Source organism: Tympanuchus pallidicinctus, unplaced genomic scaffold (assembly GCF_026119805.1).
Source record: "Tympanuchus pallidicinctus isolate F22 unplaced genomic scaffold, pur_lepc_1.0 scaffold15, whole genome shotgun sequence".
NCBI classification, from domain to species: domain Eukaryota; kingdom Metazoa; phylum Chordata; class Aves; order Galliformes; family Phasianidae; genus Tympanuchus; species Tympanuchus pallidicinctus.
Window position 1 is genome coordinate 20887105 of NW_026294669.1, and position 20783 is coordinate 20907887.

Sequence of the window (20783 nt, forward strand, 5' to 3'; positions counted from 1 at the left end):
GCAAGCTTATGCAGATGCATATCATGTTGCTCGCAATTAAAACAAATGCGTGTATAAAACGGGTAAAAGCCACACTCCAAGCACACACGCAGCTGTGCCCCGTCGGCACAGGGTAGAGCCCATCCGTGCGTCCGGACGGCCACGGCTCCTTCCCCCGCGAAGAGCAGCGGGCACAGAGCTGTGGCCCCGTTCCGGACACCCCCACACCCGGAGCTCTGCGGCCGCTGCCCGCCCGGGGCTCTGCTCAGGGCCGGCAGAGGGTTTGTTTTCTCCGCATCTTTCCGCTAGCGCTGCGGCTCTGCCAGCCAGTCCCAGGCACTTTTATAGAAGTGGAGACCATGTTTTCCCCTCCCCCTTGCGAGTACGGTATTTTCATATTTCAAGTGTTATCATAAGACTTTTTAAAACGGGGGGAAAGGAGGAAAAAAAAAAAAAAAAAGGAAGGGGGGGGGGGACACCGTGGCTCGGTGGCTGGAGGCGGTGCTGAAATTACCGGCTTTGAAGAACCTGTCTGCAAAGTTTCGTCCAATCGTTTTAGGCTTTCCGCTTATTCCCTGTTGTAACTAAATACTGCTGTAAGAACAGCTGAAGTCCTTTGTTGGAAATGTGTGATCGCAGTCTCTACAGATCTGGCTACGTTGGTTCTCTCTTGAACTTGCAATCTCCAGATTCCTTTTATTTTCCCAATTTGCGGGCTAATGGCAGTCAGTTGGCGGCTCTGCCCACCATTTCCTACCCCCGGAGCTCGATCCCGTGGACGTGCCCCAGTCCGTGCGCAGCCCAGCCGCAGGGCCACGCGTTCGGCGGCGCGGCGCAGCCGTACCTCCCCGGCTCCGTTCCAATCAGCATCAGCTCCAACAGCAACAAAGAGTGCCTGGAAGAAAACAATAAATATTACGCCCACGATGCGAGCTCCAAACAAGAGGAAAGATGCAGGCAGAGGCAATCTTTCGCAAATGACCCAACTATTACTCACGCAGCCAACTTAAAGCCCGCAAAGTATGACCACTCGAGCCTGCCGAGAAGCTTGCACGGCTCGGCAGCTCTTTTTGAAGTGAATTCCTGCACTTCCAGCCTAAAGGAGGACATCAAGAATTCGGTCAACTTGAACCTGACAGTTCAGCCCGCAGCAGTCCAGTCATGCCTCAGACCTTCAGTGCAGGATGGTATGCCTTAAATCTCTCGCTTTAGTTCGAGGCGACCTAGCGCTTCGTGCTTTCTAAGAGATGTCTGTAATTGTTTGTTCCCCCCTCCCCCCCCAACCCCCCCCACCCCCGTAACCCGTTCGGAATGGTGATAGCTTAACCCGACTGGGGGGTAGATAAAATCGTGCTGTCAGAAGTGCTTTGCCGACCTAGCGTTGCCCCTTTGCCTCGCGGGTTTGTGTGTATTCTCTATAACCCACAGCCGTGCCCCGCTAAATTATCAACGTGTTTGTTGTAGGTTTGCCTTGGTGCCCCACCCAGGGGAGATCGAGAAAGAAACGGAAACCTTACACGAAACAACAAATTGCCGAATTGGAAAACGAGTTTCTCCTCAATGAGTTTATTAACCGACAGAAGAGGAAAGAACTATCAAACAGACTGAATTTAAGCGATCAGCAAGTTAAAATCTGGTTTCAGAACCGACGAATGAAAAAGAAAAGAGTGGTAATGCGCGAGCAGGCGCTTTCTATGTACTAGCGCGGCGTCCACCCGTTCCTGCATGAACTTATGTTCGCCCCATAGAGTAGCGTGTGGTCGCGGCTGCAAGGCGGGAGCTGAGTGGTTTTTCCCATTTAAGCCAAATTCTCGAAACACGTAGGATCCCCGGGTACATCGGCAACCGCTGAGCTCTTAGGCAGAACGAAGAAGACGAGCCAGCCCAGCACTGAAACCCGTATTATCAGCTTTTCCCCCTTTCTTTCTCCTTTTATATAGATTTTCTCCTGCTTCTAACCCTCTCTTTCCCTGGAGAATGTGCTGTGCTAAACTAAAATCGATGCCTTTTAACTGTATGTAAACACCATTTTGCAGAAATAATAATAATAATAAAAGAATAATGCCTAGTAAAGACGTCAGCTCTGTAAATGCCGGCTGGTCCCTTCATGTGTTCCCCGCTTCTGAAAGCAAGCATGCGGCGCTCGCATGTTTTGCGGTTTGGAATAACCTGTTGGAGCACGGATCGCAGAAAGCGGTTACCAAATAAACCTTTTTAGTTTTGATTCGTTCTTTTTTTCCCAGCCCCGCTCGCATCCAGCCGCGGCCCGGCGGTGAGGGCACGTGACACTCGCACAAGGCCCGCGCGTAACCCGCGCACCGACTCCGCTCCCGCCGGCACCGCCGCTCGGCGCCCCGCGCTGCCGCCGCCCACCCCGACGGCTCGGCCCCGACGGCTGCGGTGGGACGGGAAGACTTGGGGTCGCCGCTCCCCGCGGGGCCGGGGAGAAGTCCTGCCCGCCGAGCCCTCCCGCTGCCAGCTCGGCCCCGGAGCGTCGGGACAGGGTGACCGCGACCTCCTCGGCCCGGTCGCATGCGTCTCTCGCCGGTGGCCGCCCCAGGTGGCCGGGCCTGGCCCTGCCCTTCCTCCGCCGCTGACTTTGGCCTTGTCCAAGCGCGGCCCCAAACAAACGGGAGGGGGGGGGGGGGGGAGCGGGCGGTGCCGCTGGGGCCGCGGCTGGGGGCGGCCGGGCCGCGCAGGGCCCCTCTCACCCCGAGGTACTGCGAGAGCAGGAGAGGGGCGAGCAGGGAGGTTTGGTTATTTTCTGAGACTGTCCCCATGGCCGTTTCCGCAGAGGTTTTTATGAGGGAAAGGGGGGACACTTTCTCTGTTGGTTTGGGGTTTTTTTTTTGTTTGTTTTTGTTTTTGTTTGTTTTTGTTTTTGTCCAGTTATAAACCTCAGAGGAGAAACTCGACCAGAGGGACTGGGAGAGGCACCCACGCCGACCGAGCGTAGCTTTAGGACGAGAATGAAATCGATTTTCCCCGCATCCCTCTGCCCAGTGCTGTGCTGCAGCTCTCTGGCACACGGCCCCGTGCTACCGCAGGGCCACGAGTGCGGGAATGCCCCGGCTGAGACTGCGGAGCTGAAAAATATCTCACGGAAATACAGCTCCGGATTAAAACGCCGTTTGGCTGCCATTTCCACGCATATCTGTTTCTAATGAAGAGGCGTTTCCACACGCGAAACCTTGGGCTGCCTCTCCCAGTAGTCATAATAATTACGCTGGCGGAGCCTGCGCTATTTTCTAGTGTATAAAGCGAGCTCAAATGGGGTTGTTTGGAGCTTACGCAACAAGGCTACACAATCACAAGGCGCGGCACAAAGAAGCCATGTATTTATCGGGCCCGTTGCTTTCCTGGAGGCAATAAACTCATTATTTCATAAAGGAGACATATCCGAGCTGAGGGCAGCGCCGCAGCCATCTTTCGAGAGCTTCCCGCAGCCCCAGAATACCGCCCGGGTGTGTCGGAAGGCAGAAGGAGACGCAGCCCGACCTGGAGGCGCCATTCTCGCCTCCCAGAGGGGTCAGAGCCCACCTCGCTGCGGGCAGAGCTTAGCGGGGCCGGAGGGCAGCCCTGCCCTCGTCCTTGGGAACCCTCGGGGCGCACAGCCCCGACGCACTGCGGGCTGTGCGAGGCTCTTCCCTCGGCAGCGATCCTCTAATTAAGAAAACTGGAAGCAGCCCCAACGATGCGAGCCGGGAGAAAGGCGAAAAACAGATAAAGAGCTCTTTTTTATTCCTTCTGGAATACTGTTCAGGCCCTTGAGAAACGGAGTCTTCGCGCCGCCCTTCTTTTTTCTAACCCACTTCGGTACAACCGTAGCCTTTACCCCATTTGTGATGTGAAAGCCGAAGAGGACTGGGATGGAAAGATGGGAAGTGCAATGGACTATTCATTAAACGCATCCGATCCACGACGACAGCTGAATGCATACTACCAGTCAGAGCCGCCCTCGGAAGGAGAAATAGGTTATAAAGCAGAGAGCTGGGGTCTGAAAGGCGACGTGCTGCAGAACTCCGTGCATTACGTGTGTCTGTGCGTGCTTTGCAACATATCTGAGCATCAGCGGACACACGCAGAGAGCACGCATCTGCGGGACAAAATGGTGCACACAGACGTGCGCACACGGCAGGTTCCGGCTGCTCATCCGAAGCTGCGGGCGACGACAGTCGTTGGGGACACTGGGGGAGGCACTCGCACACACGCAGGCACACGCACACACAGACACGCACGCACACACAAGTGTGGCAGGGCACGCACCCGCCCAGTGCGCGCACCCTGGGCACATGCGAGCACACGCGTGCCCGCTCGCGGGCGCGGCCCCGGGGGTGAGTGCGGGAGCTGCGGCGCATACCCTCGACCCTGGGTTGGGCGGTGTGGGTGCCGCAGCCGCACCCCTGAGCTGTGCCGCCGTCCAGGGTGGCGGTGGGCACCCCTCGGCTGCCCCCTTGCCCACTTCCCCCCGTAGCGGGCGGCGGTGCCTTTATTGAATCCGACATCACCATCTCTGCATTCCGACCGCAGCCCCGACGAGATAAAGCCCTTCCGAGGGGGGCTGCGCTTTTGATAAGGCTGCGAACGCAACTCGGCTCTTTGGAAATGGCTCTGGACGCCTTTGTGCTTCCTAAAAGAGCATAAATAATTAAAGTTTGGCAGGGAGGAAAAGCTTTCTTGCAGAACTGTAGTGGCAATAAATGAAATGACTCAGAATCTCTTCTCCAGTCGGTTTTTACGAGAGCTGCCAGACAGTGTCTGTTCACGTTCTCCAGATACTAGGGGCGCCATAACAAAGTTAAGGTCAAGTTAGTGTCTTATCTTGGGTGGCACGGAGCGCCGCATCTCCGCCAGCCGTGCCCGCACCTCCGCACCCGCACAGTCCGCGGGGCGCCCGCACAGCCAAGGAGAGCTTTTGGAAATGCCACTCGGAGCAGAACCCTTGGTGATCCCACACAACGGTTGCAGATGTTTCAAGACGCCTAACGGTAAAGTATGCGCCCGGCTGTGGAAGCGATGAGCGTTTGTGTTGCGACGCTATGCAGTGGGAGAGAGGCAAACAACGGGGGGATGCGGTGCTCGGAGCTGGGCTGACCGACCCCGGGGTGGTGGCTCCGGTGAGTGGGGACCCCCCGGCTCTGCCCTGTTGCGGAGGGGCTTCTGCTGCGATACTGGGCTCCCGCTCACGAATCGGATCGGTTTTTAAGGGACTGTTTCCTACAAGGTCTGTTTTCGTATTAACAAATCGTCGCCATGTCTTTGAACTTGAATTAGTTGAAACCGGTTGGCTCCTGCGCCAACATTTAATTGATGCTGGGGCTCGCTGCATCGAAAGCAAGGTGCGGGGTTCTGTATGAGGCGCAATTTGTTGTCTGAGCGGTGAAGAAAACGACCTTTCTGAGGGTCCCAGAGCCAGCCCCGCTGTGAGCCCGGTCTCAGCCCTGGGGCACGACCCAGAGGGTCCCTGCCCGGCGCTGCGGTGAGGGACGTAGGAGCCATTTTAGCTTCGCAGGCATCGTTTGTGGGAGGTGGTTCGTGTGTCGTGGCAAAATCGAGAAGACTTGAACGTTCCTGGTAAAGAGAGGAAATGGTGGCTTTATATCTTGGTTTCTGGTGATAACCGGTGATAGTGAGAGGCTCTCTGCTGGCAGCCATTTGTGGCGTGTGAGGTGGTGTGAAAGCGAGGAGTCAGGGCAATGTATGAGGGAGAAAAACAGAGAGGGGGGAAAAAAAAAAAAAAAAAAAAAAAAAAAAAAAAAAAAAGGATGAGTTCCATCTGATCAGCCGGATTCGGCTCCCTCGGTTTCGGAAGGGCCGAGAGCTGTGCTGCAGAAACCCCTGAAATAGCCCTCGCCCGTTTTGGAGGAACAAGCGCGGAGTGGCCGTGGCGGCGGGCGGGGGCAGGTTGCGGCTCCGGATGCGGGGTCTGGTTGTGGGGCAGGGCTGAAAATCCCCACCAGGACCTGTCTGCAGCGTGGGGATGCGGCTGGCAGAGCCCCTTCCCCTCGGAGCCGCGGGCTTTCTCCGCGTGCCTCGGTGTTGCGGGCCGGTCCCTACATCCCTACCTGGGTGGCGGCCGCCTCTGGAGAGCAACTCGGGGCCTGGGGGCTGCACGGAGCGCCCGGAGGTGTCCGGGTGGCGGGGAGAGACCCTGTCGGGCCTGAGAGCTTGGGCGGATTGCAGGTTGGTTTGGAGAGCGGCATATGGCATATGCTGTGGCTATGCTGCGCGATGACGGAAAAAGGCATTCCCATAGAGAGCTGGCAAACGTTGCTGGAATGAAGAGCTGCTCGAGCACCGGGGGCTGTTGCTGGCGCGTAATGTTTATTCTGTTCCCTTTTTATTCCTTGTGACCCGGTTTGTGTTCATCTATTTAAAATAATGTTTCAAGGAGAAAGAGAAAATGGGTAGAAGGGAGCCCTCGTAGGTAGGGCAGGGCAGGGCAGGGCTGCGGGCGCAGTGCGTGCTGCCTGCTCCCAGCCCCGCTCTTCCCTTCCAATGAAAGCTAACGTTTGGTGGGAGTTGAAGGCACGAACAGAGGTCACTTTGTACGCTGCTCCGCTTCCAAGGAAAGCGTGCTCGAGGCTTCTCCCCCTGCCTCGGCCCTTCTCTTGCCAGAAGAGCCCCGAAGTGTCTCCCCTTCCCGAGACCCGCTGCTGAGAGATGTTCTCTTTGCATCTTTCTCCTTGCAGCTCGCCCACGGCGCCTTTGCACAAGCGCTCGGTGCTCGAGCTCGAGCGAGGGAACACGAGGCGCTCGGGGATCGCAATTTCGGGACGGATTTGGGTGCCAGCCTCGGAGTGCCTGAGCCGGGCGGGCAGATCCGCTCGGACCTCAGAGCGCGTGAATGGGACTCGGCCGCGCCGCGTGAACAGCACCCGGTGGCCGCCACTGACAGAGCCGCTCCCGGCTAAAGAGCAGCGATCACGTTACACAGGCCCGGTGCCCGGCTCGGAGCCCGCACCGCGGCCCGGAGGTCGCCTTCCCCGACGGAGGCTCCCGGGCGGGCGGCGGCGATGCGGGGGGGGCCGCGCCGCGGGGCCCCGCACCCGGCGGAGGCGGCGGGCGGGCGGCGGGCAGGGCGGCGCGGCCCCAGGTGAACGCCCGCAGCACCTCGGGCACCGCTCCGCCGCCGGAGAAGGAGGGGAAAAGGCGAGCGGGGCCGCCCGCTCATCTCCAAGTGCCGCGAGGGCTCTTTGGAGAGATCTCGGGAGCCGTTCCGAGGGGCCGATATAGATATAAGGACATTTCTACATTGCGTCACGTGACATAATTACCACTAGAATCAATCAAGATGAATTGCACGTCAGCACACGGTGGGGATTTTTTCTTAGTTGATCCTGTCCAAAGCCTCTTGTGCAATAGATGGATCTCGTTCAATGCATTGAAGCCTCCCGGTCGCTCGCAATCGCAAAAAGGAAGACATGACCGAGTTTGACGATTGCAGTCACGGCGCATCCAATATGTATCTGCCAGGGTGCGCTTATTACGTCTCGCCCTCAGACTTCTCGACGAAACCCTCTTTTTTGTCGCAATCGTCTTCCTGTCAAATGACTTTTCCTTATTCTTCTAATTTACCTCATGTCCAACCTGTGCGCGAAGTGGCATTCAGGGAATACGGATTAGAGCGCAGCAAATGGCAGTACAGGGGCAGTTACGCTCCCTATTACTCAGCTGAAGAGGTGATGCACAGAGACTTTCTGCAGCCCGCGAACAGGAGGACGGAAATGTTATTCAAAACGGACCCCGTGTGCGGCCACCACGGAGCGTCCCCCGCCGCCTCCAACTTCTACAGCTCGGTGGGGAGGAACGGCATCCTGCCGCAGGGCTTCGACCAGTTCTACGAGCCGGCCCCCGCTCCCCCGTACCAGCAGCACTCCGAGGGCGAGGGGGACGCGGACAAGGGCGAGCTGAAGCCCCAGCACAGCGCCTGCAGCAAGGCACCTTCCGGCCAGGAGAAGAAAGTGACAACGGCGAGCGGCGCCGCTTCCCCTCCCGGTGAGGCTGTTGCAGAGAAGAGCAACAGTGCAGGTAGGGATCGGCGGTGACGCGGGGGCAAGAGTACAAGGCCGACACTTTGTCAAGCCGCATTTTATGTGCCATTTTATAAGCATCCAAAGGATTTTATATATCCTATAAGATTTCCTTCACCGTTGTAAAGCGTGTTTACGATAGGAAACCAATTTAGGTGGGCTTAAGGTATTCTCGGAAGAGGATATTAATTGTTATTAAATTGTTGATTTGGCGGGGGGCAGACGGCAAGATCTCACAGGTAGGGCTCGGAGCTGCCTCCGCGTCGCAGGCTGAGCTCTTCGTTTGTTTGGGGCGGGGGTGGGGGCGAGAGGGCTTGAAGAAACTTGGAATATTTCCAGCCCATTTAAATATCTCTCTGTAGCGCTCGAAGTGCTCTCTTTTAAGGAGAAGTTGGAAAATGCTCTCTTTTTTTTTTTTTTTTTTTTTTTTTTTTTTTTAATTATTTTTCTTTTCCTATGTCAACCGAGAGCAAAAGCCCAGGGAATATTTTCGGAGATGCTGGAGGGCTGCTTCCCCGGGGCGGGGGGACATGGGCGAAGTCTGAGCTCTTCCCGGCCGAGCGCGGTCGCATTCTGCATAAATCAGCATTTTCTCTCTTTAATTTCAGCGGTTCCTCAGCGATCGAGGAAAAAGAGGTGTCCCTATACCAAATATCAGATAAGAGAACTGGAACGTGAGTTTTTCTTCAACGTGTACATAAACAAAGAGAAAAGACTGCAGTTGTCCAGAATGCTCAACCTCACTGACCGACAAGTTAAAATCTGGTTCCAGAATCGAAGGATGAAAGAAAAGAAACTGAACAGAGATCGACTCCAATATTTCACTGGAAATCCCTTGTTTTGAGGAGAAAAAAAAAAGAAAAAGGAAAGAAAAAAAAAAAAAAAAGGAAAAAAATTTAAAAAAAAAAATCGAGAGAGAAAGAGAAAAGGAAGAAAGAAGAAGAAGAAAAGAATCCCTCGGTCAGTCTGACCTGCCATCCGAATGCAAAGTGAATGGGTTTACATGACACAGCCGCCCTGCGGAACTCAAAGTTTCATTTCCATGCGCAGCTCCACACGCTGAATGGCCACTGGAGATTTCGGGGCTTGGCGGAGCAGATTCCTGCTAAGGGAACCTAGGGTAAATCCAGCTGTCTATTCTCAAGTGGTTCTCGCCAAAGGTGCTTTTTTTTTTTTTTTTTTCCTCTCCCACAGTACCAGCAATGGACCTGCAGTGTGTCTGGTAGTTTTTGCTTACAATTCATTGAGTTCGGGGGGGGGGCTATGTTGTTGCTTTTGAGTTAGGGTAACACCTTCCTCCCTTTAAGTGAATGCGGTTTATTTAAGAGATGGTAAATGTACGTTCGCTATATATAAAATATATATATATATGTTTCTATTGTCATCCAAAAGCATGGGCCACTGTCTTTTTCATGTGAATAAATGGTTTCTAGTAAAGTTAAGGTTATAACTTCCGTGCACTGTATGGATTTCCATCTCCGAAGGATCCCGGGCTAGAGCCAAGTTCAGTTAAATAGTGACGGGAGGGAGCCAAGGCGGATTACTCTAAATGCGTTTTAAATAAATAATAGCCCAGCTCTCTGGCTCTGCCTTTGTAGATCCTCGTAAGCGAGCTGCTCCCTCCCCAGTGCGAGGCAGAGCAAGCGCGGCTGCCTGCAGCCCGTCCCTGCGGCTGGAGCCGTTACTATAAACAACGAAAAGGGCTTTTAACTGGTCAGGCCCCCGGTAAGCCCCGAACCCCCAACGCCAATGAGTGTTTACTTGCGGCGCAGGCTGAGGCAGAGCGAGGGCTCCGAGCGGCTGAGACAACAGGGAGCTATAAAGTGCCGGCGCTCGTGGGGAGGAAAAACCTGCGGAGCGGAGGGGTGGGTCTCGGAGCCGCGGGGCTGCGCGGGGGCCGGCGGAGGTTCCCCCCGCTTTGTGCTTCGTGACCCGGCTGGGCTGTTTGCGAAACCTTGAACTGTCTAGACAACACCATAAAAGCCGAGGTTCTAAACAGCTTAATTGGGTTATATTATACACCTTCTGGTGGGTGAAAAAGAGATTTCCGCAATGTGCAATAAAGGCGAGGGGTGAGAAAAGAATTTGGCTTTTTTGAATAGGACGGAGCGGCTCTCGCTACGCTCGTGTTCGCGGAAGGCAAAAGTGCGCGAATGAGTCAGGAGCGGCCCTAGAATTAAAAAAAAAATCGAGAGATGGAAGCGGAGGGAGGCGCGGCTAAGAAGGAAAAATTTCAAAAACCCCTTAGCAAGAAAAACATAAGTGTATGCCTTTGAACTTCCAAAATGTCAAGGTCATCACCTTTAACCTTTCTGAATAATTAGGCGCCTTAAGGTTCCTCTGTTATTTTCCACCACCACCCACCCTCTCTCCGTCTCCCTCTCTCTCGCTCACCCTCACTCCCCACACACGCACTCACACGGCCATGGCAGCGCCCCGCAACGCTGCGGAAAGCCCTGCCGGCTCTGCGCCCCGACCCTTCCCCTGCCGGGCCCGGCAACTCCCCGACCGTTTTCTTCTTTTTTATTTTAAAGAAAATAATCCTTGAGAAACAAATACTGCTTTTGTCTCTCCGGCTAAAAAGCGGAGGCGGCGAGAAACGCTTGGCAATGTAGTGAGGAGGTGCAATTTCGGCAGTTTTCCCCCGGCTGCGCGTTCCCCACAAAGCCCATTAATTAGAAGCTCTCAGAGCGGCGCGGATTTCATTCCTCCCAACCTTCCAGCAGCGTTCTCGCGTCTCTCCCGAGTCCCAATCCACAGCGCGAGAGCAGGGCGTTCGCTTTCCGTTCCCCGCGGTGCTCTAAGCGTCGTCTTAGGGGATTCCGATCCCTTTAAAAAGCTCCCACACCGCAAAAGAGGGCCGCGGAAACCTAACCACCCCGGCATTAATCTTGCATAAATGCTCAATTATAGCAGCTTTAGGTTTCTATTTAAAAAGAAAGGGAGAAAGCCGTGACCGACAGCGAATGGAGTGGCCGGGAGGGAGGCGGCTGCTCCTCCACCCGAAGCCACACGAGGGCGCATCGCTGCTGCACTGCGCCGTCCTCGTGCTCCGGTATATTTCCTCCTAATAATAATTCCACCGCTAATAAAACATCTAATATATAAGTAACGAGAAGATTTCAGGGCCTTCCAAATGAGAAAATAAAGCATCAAAAAGATTTATTAAACAAATAACCCGTAACCGTGACGTGCTCGAGAAATATGCCAATTTAAAAGAAATTTTGGTGCTCGTAATCTTTTATAACGCATCCGAGCTTTAAAAAAATCCCATAATTTTAAGGGAAAAAAAAACACACCCAACGATATTCAGAATTCGTTCCCTAGAACGAAAACCTATTTACTCCTTTCAGTACGGCCTCAACGCGGATAGAACAAAAGTAATTTAAATCCCAGGCGCTGCCACTGTTTATCTTTCGTTTTTTACTGAAGGCTTTTTTTAAATAAACCTTTCGATACAGAAAGTGTAATTTAAAAAACGCATTTTATTTAAACGCGGCTTTGACGTGAGGTGCTGAGAGAGCTTATTTTTTTATAGACAGACAGAGACTAAAGCAAAAGAAGACGTTTTTAATATCCGAACATCACCTTGCCAAGGTTCTGCTGATTGCAATCCCTCTCCTTAACAACACTACGGAGATCTATTAAAATGAAACTAGAGATTAGAAAATTAAAGCGGAGCTTATGAATTCCCTGGGCTTTCTCCAGTGACCGAACGCGTTCCGTTTTGCTGTTCCGTGCTGTCTTTTTGTCCTCCAATGCACACTTTTGATCAGAATGTCCCCAGGAAAGGGCTCCGCTTCCCTCTGCTCAGCTGTGGGATTCACCGAAATCTATTTCTGCTTCCTCAGCCGCGTTCCTCGCTGCCAGAGCCCCACATCCCGTGAAAGCATTTGTTGGCACTCCGTCCGCCGGGTTTGGGGGTGGTTTTTCGTTGTGGTTGTTTGTTTTTTTTTGTTGTTGTTTTTTTTTTAGAAGTTCATTGTTAACAGTTTCCTAGAAATAGCCTTTCCGTCTGCGATCAAACGGCATTGTGCAGCCTCAGATCCTCGGGTCTTCGGCACCACGAGAGCCCCTTTGAACCCGGAGGAACCCCTTTGCTCTCGGCGGAGATACCTATTTCGAGAGGGGAATATTCACCAAAGTTTTCCCGTTTGTTTTCCTGGCATTCAGGGCTTCTTGGGAGAGCCCGCACCGACCCCAGCGCCTTAGGGCTCCCACGTGAAGCTTCAGCCCCTCGCAATTAGCGCGGCCGCTCTCAGAGGATGTGAACGGCTGATTGGAGCCGGGTGTGTTGTTAATTAAAAAAAAAAAAAAAAAAAAAAAGGCAACAAAAAAACCCAACCACCACAACCTTGAATACGGGAACGCCACTTTGTTCCTTCCTTTTTTTTTTTTTTCTTTTTCTTTTTTTTTTTTTTTTTTCTTTTTTTTTTTTTTTTTTTTTTTTTTTAATTCAGCTTGTTAACGTGACGGTTCTGTCAGAGTCTGTCATCTCTTGTATCCTTCCCCCCCCTCCCCTCCTCGTTTCTCTGCTTTATTCCTTCAGAAAGAAAAGGCTAGGAGCTATTTCCGAACGCCTTTGAGCTTGTCCCTTCAGGAGGGCGAGAAGGGCATTTGCCTCTTTGCTGATTGAACCTCAGATTCGGCAGCAGTCTGCCGAAAATCAGACGTGTCGGGCTGCGGCCGGATCTCCGACCGGTCTGCACGCCAAAGTCCTGTAAGGATAAGGCTGTGCCCCTGCGCGGAAATAGGGAATACGGCAGGGGGAGGCTGAGGCTGCAGGCGAAGCTGCAGTAGAGAGGGTGCTGCCGTGCGCTTTCCACAGCAGAAACAGCACCTCTGAAGCGATGGGCGGCGAGGAATTTGGTTTATTTTATAAGGTGTTGTATTTGGGAAAAGGCGTATTGCCATCAGGGCGTTCTTGCACCCCACCCGCGGTCAAAATCATCTGGGGAATCCGAGCCCCCGGCCGAGTCGCCGACTCTTTCTATGAAAACGTGGCACACGGAGCTCTGGGCAGAGTGACAGTCGCGTTATTAAAAGAAGCAAGGTCACAATACTGTAGCCAATACATGTATTTATTTTTTTTCCTTTAAATAAAAACTATTCTTCAATCTCCCCGCCGTGTAACAGAGCGGTATAAAATATACAGCCCGCGCACTTAAAGACCTAAATAAAATGCTGGAATCGAGTAAATGAAAGCAATTTGACTAAAAGCTTCCTGGGCTCAAGCCTATTTTTAAAGGCAGATATTTCTCGCAATACCTTTGTTACTGAAGGCATCTGTGAAATATCCAGCCTCTCCCATCCCATCCCCCCCTATAATGAGACACAAACACGGCAAATTGCAACGATGGGAATCGTCAGCACGGTCGAGAAAAACATCATATCACGAGTAATAAGGTTTAGGAAGATAAGGCGGTGAAATGAAAGCCCACCGGCACGTCTGGTAACCTCCGGGTTTTAGCCCTGACATTTGCTAGAGGAGAAATCTGTAATGTCCACCTATGCTTTATTACAAACAGTAATTTACATCTGCATGGAGCCATTGGTTGGGCTTTTTTTTTTTTTTTTTTTTCCTTCCCTCATTCGGAAAAATATGGGGCTCTGAGAGCAAAACCTTTATATTAATGTAGACTGTATATCTCATTTATTGCACGATATTGATTTATTTATTAATGTTAATTACTTGATTCCATTTTAATATGATTTAAAACAATAGTGACATTAAATGCCCAGAGCCTAAGTCTCCAGCTCCCCAGTGGCTCTCGCATGTTTATTCAACTTCTATTTACATCAAACTTAAACTTTCCTTCTGTTCATTTTCAATAAAAAGTCGCTGCCCGTTTCTCAGACCCCCCTCGTGATTTATCATGGGCGAAGGGGTCCTTTCGGAGCTGTTTGACGGCCCTGAATACGAAATTTAAATCACGATCATCACAGCCATCATCTCGCTTTCCGTGCGGTGGCACGGAAGAAATTCATATCTTCAATTACAAAAATCAAAGAGCCCTTCCGTCTAAGCGCAGGGCCGGCTCAGCACTGCCAGGGGGCACAGCCAGGGCCGCCTGCACCTCCGCTGCCGCGCAGTTTTCCGCGGGCCTCCGCGCTCCGCTCGCGGCTGGGGGGTTTCTGGGACCCCCTTTTCTTTTTCTTTTTTATTTTTCCTTTTTTTTTTTTTTTTTTTCTTTTCTTTCTCCCCCGAAAGAGTAAATAAAGATTACGAAAGAGCCGTTTGATGGGCATAAAATTCCCGATTAGATGTCACAGTCAAGCCTTAAACCGCGTCGAGGAAAATAGTATTTGGTGGCTTTAAACTCTGTGGGTCGTCCGGGCTGTTGTTGGAGAAGAGGAAATTGCTAGAAAGCGAGGGGGGGACGCGGCGCTCCGAGGCTCCTCCGCAGCTCTCCCCCGGCTCGGGCAAATCTTAGCAATGGCTCTGATCGTGATCTTAAATGCGCCGAGCCGGTAGCTGCCCCTTCCCCGCTCGGAGCGCGGTGGCGGAGAGCTGCGGGGCAGCGCCGAGCCGGGAGGCGGCGGATCGAGGAAGGTAATGTTTAAACTGCGGCAACACAGGAGCTGGGGACGGCAGCTATAAAAGGCGCTGCCTCTTAACCTGACAATGATGTTGTATTTGAACAGCTGCGATAAGGTTTTAAAAGGGTCTGTCTCATTGCCACAGCGAAATTTTAAATGGGGTTATTGTTTCCAGCCACGCAAAGTGTGCGGGAGAGCGTGCAGCAGCCGAGCGCCGGGAAACCGGGGAGAAGTGGAGCCCACGCTGCTGGAAAACGCGTGTTTGGAGCTGGGCAAAGGGCGCGGGTAGGGATTTAAAAATCCTTCCCCGTGCAGCTGCGCTGTGGAGCCGACGGGGTTCTTCGGGCGGAGAGGGCCCACAGCGGCCCGTGCGTCTGGCACGGGAACCACCAACAAGTTCACTGCGGGGGAGTCCCCGGCCCCGGCCCCTGGATGGGGACAGATTAAATAAAGGGGGGCGAGGGGGGGAGAGAAAAAGAAAAAAGAAAGAAGGAAATAAAGAAAATGGGGCGGGGGGGTGGGGGCCGAGGGTGTGAAATAAAGAGGAGAAAGAAAGAAAAGGAAGGGAAGAGAAAGGAAAGCAAAAGCAAAAGGGTGAAAGAAGAGTTGGTGCCAACACTGCTTAAAATGTAACAGGTTCGGGTGTAAATATGGGTTCGGAGTGGGGGGAAAAACAATAAAACGCGCTGAGAGCGCTGAGCTGCGGAAATCTCACTTGCCGTGCAGGCACTCAGCGTTACCCCTCGTACTTCTATCATCATTTCTCCATATTCCATCAGCATTGATCGTTCTTCCCCAAAATAAAATAAAATGAAGCAAGAGAGGAAAGGAAAAAGTTGCTGGAGCGGAGGCAGTGAGCGCTTGGCGCTCCGTGCTTCTGGCAGCAGTGCTGCAGAAGGGGGGATGATCTGTGTGGTGCTTTCAGTTTCCAGGGCAAGAGAAAACACATTCATTTTTATTTTCTTTTCACGAGGCGTTGTGAAATAATTCGAGGAATGCATCGCAACTATAAACCCCAACTTCTGACAAAAGTATGGCTTTTAATATTTGACGATTTGTGTTAAAACAAAAATTGACCTTCTCGGTGAGCAGCGAGGAAAAAAATCAATAGTATAATTTTCAATAATTCATAACGCGAACGCCATTATGCTAAATCTTAACTATTAATCTTATCCTTTACAAAGTCTCGATTGATTTGCTAATAAAATATCTTCCCGTGTGTGGCAACAGAGGGTATAACTCTTTAAAAAGCTCCAGAAGCAAGAAAATTACCAAGTCGCCCAAGAATGTAGATGAGGATTTTATTGATCGCCCCTGATTCTTCTTAATACGCATTAATAAATTCCGCAACCTTTTGTACCTCGCACTTGTCAGGAAGCGATGCTGCCACGGCGAGGGGAGGCACGATGGCCGCTGCGCTCCGGGCCGCGCCGAGCCGAGCAGAGCCGTGCTGCTTCCAGACGCGGCAGGGCCGGCCCCGCGCGGCGCGGCTCGGCTCGGGGCGGCGCGGCTCGGCTCGGCTCTACGCGGCTCGGCGCGGCTTGGAGCGGCTCGGCGCCGCTCGGAGCGGAGCGGGGCCGCGGCCGGGGCCCGGCGCGGTGCCGCAGCGCGGGGCCGGGCGCGGTGCGGTGCCACGGCGGCGGCCTAGGGGTCGCTGTTGACCGCGGCGGGGCGCGGCGGGGCGGCGCGGCGGGGAGCGTCAGCGGCGGGGCGGCGGGGCGCGGGGCGGCGGGCGCTGCCATTGGCCCGGCTGTCATGTGGTCGCGCGGAGGCATCCGCAATTACACGGGAATGTTTTCCTAGAGATGTCAGCCTACAAAGGACACAATCTCTCTTCCTCAAATTCCTCCCCAAAATGTCCTTTCCCAACAGCTCTCCTGCCGCTAATACTTTTTTAGTAGATTCTCTCATCAGTGCGTGCAGGAGTGACAGTTTCTACTCCAACAGCGCCAGCATGTATATGCCACCTAGCACAGACATTGGGACTTATGGGATGCAAACCTGTGGACTCCTACCGTCTCTGGCTAAAAGAGAAGTTAATCACCAAAATATGGGTATGAATGTACATCCTTATATACCTCAAGTAGACAGTTGGACAGATCCGAACAGATCTTGTCGAATAGAGCAACCTGTTACACAGCAGGTCCCCACTTGTTCCTTCACTACAAATATTAAAGAAGAAAGCAATTGCTGCATGTATTCCGATAAGAGAACCAAACTCATTTCTTCAGACGTCCCTTCCTACCAGAGGCTGGTGTCTGAATCATGCCCCATTGAGAACCCCGAGGTTCCCGTCCCAGGATATTTTAGACTGAGCCAGACCTACGCCACTGGGAAAACCCAAGAGTACAATAATAGCCCTGAAACGAGTTCAACCGTAATGTTACAGTTAAACCCTCGCGGCAGCTCCAAACCGCAGCTATCTTCTCAACTTCAGATGGAAAAGAAAATGAATGAAAACCCGAACGGCCAGGACGGCGCGGCTAAAGTCTCTCAAGTGGAAAGTCCCGAGCCCAAGTCCACGTTGCAAGACGAGAGGAGCTGCCTGCCCGAAGGCTCCGTGTCCAGCCCCGAGGTCCAGGAGAAGGAGACTAAAGGTCTGTATTACCGAGCTTGAGCCGTGCCGTGCCGAGATCCGGCACCACGCAGCTCCCCGCTGCCCTGACGAGCCCGCGGCCACTCCACTGCACGGGGAGGAGTGTGGGGCTGCAGGTGCTGCGTCTGCGAAGATTTTGGCAGGCGAAAAACGCCACGCAAAAGGGTCCGAAGGTTTGCTTTGAGCCGTGCCTCCCTTGTGCATGCAGCCCTTCTCTGCGGTGCGGGGTAGCTCCGTGTGCTCCTTAGTGCGCTGCTGCAGCCCAAAACGGCCAAATTCCTTTTAAAAAGCAGCTCTGGAGGTTGTAAAATACGAGCGGCGCAACTTTCCTCTCGTAATATTGCGCTGATTTTCGCCACCGAGGCCGGCTGCGGTTTGATTGCGTTTAAAGTTAATTACGATGCCGTTAAAATAGGTGAGGAATAGGTGCTACCAGGCTGGGGGAAGTTGGGAACAAACGCACAATGAAGGCAGCAGCCCCGCTGCCTGCGTGAGCAGAGCGTGCACTGTGCGGATGTGGTGCTGGGGAGAACCTTGGCTTCGGCTCCAAAAAGCACAGCGTTATTTTGAAATGCGTGTGAAAGGTAAAAGTGGTGCTTCTCTGATTTTATTTTCCCTTTAAAAGAGCTCAAAAGCCTTCGTTTCGAGCAGCCTGTGGCGAGGAATCAAAAAACGGGAAAATCTGTCTGATAAAAACGCGCTTTGCATCCTTCAGGTCGATTTTTACCCTACGTGTGCATGGAGATCCTCTTTTTATGAATTATAGTTGCCAGTCCAGCTCTAGGATAGTGTGGGATTTCTGGTGGTGTGTGTGTGGAGGGGAAATAGAACCTAAAAGGAAAATGGAGGCAAAAAACCCAAACAACCCAACAACAACAACAAAAACCCGCGAGGCAGAGGGCGTTAATTTCACGTGTATCTTTGGGGCTGGGAAAATGTCCGTGTTTTTGCTCCTAGGTGTGCTTTTACGGCTCAGCCGGCCGGGGGGTGCCGCCCCAGGCGCGTGGAGGGGGCATTTTGCAGCGGGGCATTTGGGCACGCAGCGGGCGGGGGTCGGGGCTGCGGGCCGGGCCGGGCCGGGCGCGGGGCCGCGCTGCAGACAGGGTGAACACGGCCGGCCTCGCACGGCCGCAGCTCGGCGCTGGGAAGGGCCGAGAGGGATGCGGCCACCGCCGCTGCCCCCGTCCGCAGCGCCCCGCGCAGCAGCTCCGCGCACATCCGCCATGGCTGCCAGACGCTGCGGAGGGGTCATGGCCAAGGGTACGCGCTTACAGCCGGAGGGGGTGTTCATTTTTTTTTTTTCTTCTTCTTCTTCTTCTTTGATTTTGATAGAGGAAATCAAGTCCGATACTCCAACGAGCAATTGGCTAACTGCAAAGAGTGGCAGAAAGAAGAGGTGCCCTTATACTAAACACCAAACACTGGAATTAGAGAAAGAGTTCTTATTCAATATGTATCTCACCCGAGAGCGCCGCCTAGAGATCAGTAAGAGCGTAAACCTCACTGACAGGCAGGTCAAGATTTGGTTTCAAAACCGCAGAATGAAGCTCAAGAAGATGAGCAGGGAGAACCGAATCCGAGAACTGACCGCTAATCTGACCTTCTCCTAAGGCGTTCCCGGGGGTGGCAACAGCGAGCAGTGGGCACGGCACCGCCGGGGCCACGTGTGGGAGAGACTCTGGCAGAACCGTCCTTTTCCTTTTATTTTCTGGTAGAATGTGACTCTTCGTCCTTCTTTTAGCGCTGCAAGTGAATATGTATTACTATGACGAGTATATATAAAACCTAGCACGTGTAATTTATTTTTGTTCTCATCGTAATGCAGGGTAACTATTATTGAATATTATCATTTGGTCTTAACTTATTGGAACTGTCGAACATCCAAGCAATGTGACTTTTTTCATGTTTTTACTAACAAAATGATATTTATGTGGGGCTGTTACACGGGCCATAACGTTTGGAGTACATTCAATACTTTAAGAAAAAGGGGGGGAAACTTTGGGGGCGGGGGGAAAGAGAAGCACATCATAATGTAACTATCCTCGCAAATGAACTTAGAGGTCGTCCTTCGTAAAATGGAATCTTTCATTCTTCTCCATTGTAGACATTTTCTTGTGGTGCATATGTGGAATAGTAGTCGTTCAGCAGCAATATGTCCTTCTTGTGCATGTTCTGTTCGCATGTATAATGCAATAAACTCTGTAAACTACTGCGGTCCCTTTGGTTTTCTACAAACGTTCCCATTGCGGATGCAGGTTGGTTTCCTGAGCCTTCCTCGCCAGCAGCTCCTGGGCCTGGTGCTCCTTCTCCTCCACGTTCTGCTCTTTGTGTGTCTCTGCCTAGGCTTCGGTCTTTCTTTTTCCCTTTTTCTTTGTTTTCTTTTCTTTTCTTTTTTTTTTTTTTTTTTTTTTTTTTTTTTTTCCCTCTTCCCTTGTTTTAGGGGTGGGGAGGAGACTGGGGCGGGAAATGATGTAAACCCTAATCATTTCTAGTCGTGCCTGTAAACAAATGATTAATTGATAAAATGTTGTGATGCTCGCAGTCTGTCAGTCAGGATGCAGAAAACAAAAGAGGGGGGAAAAAAAAAGAAAAAAAAAAAAGAAAAAGGAAAAAAAATGTAGGGAAAGAGAGAAAGGAAAAAAAAAAAAAAAAAAAAAAAAAAAAAAGTTGTAAAATATTATGACCTAAACTGGACATCCTCATTCAATCAACTCATAAATGGTAAGTGATAAAAAATCTTTCTACTACAAGCTGTCAGCAATATGTGTGTCATTTTATTTGACGCTCGGATGTTGATTTAAAAAATATCAGTCGCTGCGTGATTACAGTGTGTAGATCCTGATTTCGTGTCTTTACTCGCTTTAAAAAAAAAAAGCCAATCGTGCCAAAAACGGAGCTGGCACAACCGAATGGTAAGGAGCGGGCTCCTTGGCCAGCCCGTGGGCCTTCGGAAGGCGCTGCGCAGGGAAATGTCCCCCACATCTGCTAAAGCTGGGCTTTACCGAGCAGCGCAGCTCCCGGCAGCGCAGCAGCCGCCCTCCCAGCCCCGCTTTCTGTGGCCCTGCACCACCTCGCCGTGCTCGGAGCCCTTTTTCTTCCACGCAATTCCGCGTTAGCGGCGCACATCCAGATCGTGAACTTCACGACTCTTAACCCTTTCTGTGCGCTGCTGAAAAATCCGGGCAGGGGCCGCTGGCGGCTGAGGAAGGGCGCGGTGGGAGCGAGCGGCAGCGCCGAGCAGAGCGGCTTGCAAATGAACATGACTCCGAGCTGAAGTGCAAATCCGTAGGCACGCGTTCACCTTCGCTCAGTGCTGGAGAACGGCGTGTGCCTCCCCCCGGCCGCCCGCTGCCCACAGACGCCCATTCCTCCCCTGCGCGGTTTCTACGTGGAAATAAGAAAGGCAGTGCCCACGTCCTTGAACTGGTGCCACCGGCCCTGCCCGCCCCGCGGCTCTGCTCCCCGCTCTCGGCTGTCGGATCCAAGAGATGTCTCCTCGTGCCTCCTCGCAGGGCAGAGGGCTGCTTCCCCCACCCAGAGCGGCACCGTTTCGGAGCTGCGGGGGCACATAGGTACGCTGCTCTCGCTCCCGTCTCGAAAACAAACAACAAAGCATTGCTCAGAGCTCATCTCTT

The 20783-nt window shown here is 52.7% G+C and overlaps 3 protein-coding genes across 3 annotated transcripts; all 3 read left to right on the forward strand.

Annotated features, from left to right (window-relative positions):
- Positions 1 to 604: 604 nt before the first annotated feature.
- On the forward strand, positions 605 to 1900 carry HOXD12 (homeobox D12). Its single transcript, XM_052675782.1, has 2 exons — positions 605 to 1166; positions 1444 to 1900. The coding sequence occupies exons 1-2, from the start codon at positions 605 to 607 to the stop codon at positions 1680 to 1682; spliced, it is 801 nt and encodes a 266-aa protein (XP_052531742.1). The 3' UTR covers positions 1683 to 1900.
- A 5243-nt stretch (positions 1901 to 7143) lies between these two features.
- On the forward strand, positions 7144 to 8940 carry HOXD11 (homeobox D11). Its single transcript, XM_052675578.1, has 2 exons — positions 7144 to 8010; positions 8621 to 8940. The coding sequence occupies exons 1-2, from the start codon at positions 7404 to 7406 to the stop codon at positions 8854 to 8856; spliced, it is 843 nt and encodes a 280-aa protein (XP_052531538.1). The 5' UTR covers positions 7144 to 7403; the 3' UTR covers positions 8857 to 8940.
- A 7344-nt stretch (positions 8941 to 16284) lies between these two features.
- HOXD10 (homeobox D10) lies at positions 16285 to 19494 on the forward strand. Its single transcript, XM_052675911.1, has 2 exons — positions 16285 to 17149; positions 18481 to 19494. The coding sequence occupies exons 1-2, from the start codon at positions 16408 to 16410 to the stop codon at positions 18756 to 18758; spliced, it is 1020 nt and encodes a 339-aa protein (XP_052531871.1). The 5' UTR covers positions 16285 to 16407; the 3' UTR covers positions 18759 to 19494.
- Positions 19495 to 20783: the final 1289 nt, after the last annotated feature.

What these genes read in the sequence shown, in the direction of transcription:
- HOXD12 (XM_052675782.1), top strand. Translation starts at nt 605, where the DNA reads ATGTGTGATCGCAGTCTCTACAGATCTGGCTACGTTGGTTCTCTCTTG. An exon ending in CAGACCTTCAGTGCAGGATG is followed by an intron (nt 1,167 to 1,443) that starts GTATGCCTTAAA and finishes TGTTTGTTGTAG; the next exon opens with GTTTGCCTTGGTGCCCCACC.
- HOXD11 (XM_052675578.1), top strand. Translation starts at nt 7,404, where the DNA reads ATGACCGAGTTTGACGATTGCAGTCACGGCGCATCCAATATGTATCTG. An exon ending in AGAGAAGAGCAACAGTGCAG is followed by an intron (nt 8,011 to 8,620) that starts GTAGGGATCGGC and finishes CTTTAATTTCAG; the next exon opens with CGGTTCCTCAGCGATCGAGG.
- HOXD10 (XM_052675911.1), top strand. Translation starts at nt 16,408, where the DNA reads ATGTCCTTTCCCAACAGCTCTCCTGCCGCTAATACTTTTTTAGTAGAT. An exon ending in CCAGGAGAAGGAGACTAAAG is followed by an intron (nt 17,150 to 18,480) that starts GTCTGTATTACC and finishes TGATTTTGATAG; the next exon opens with AGGAAATCAAGTCCGATACT.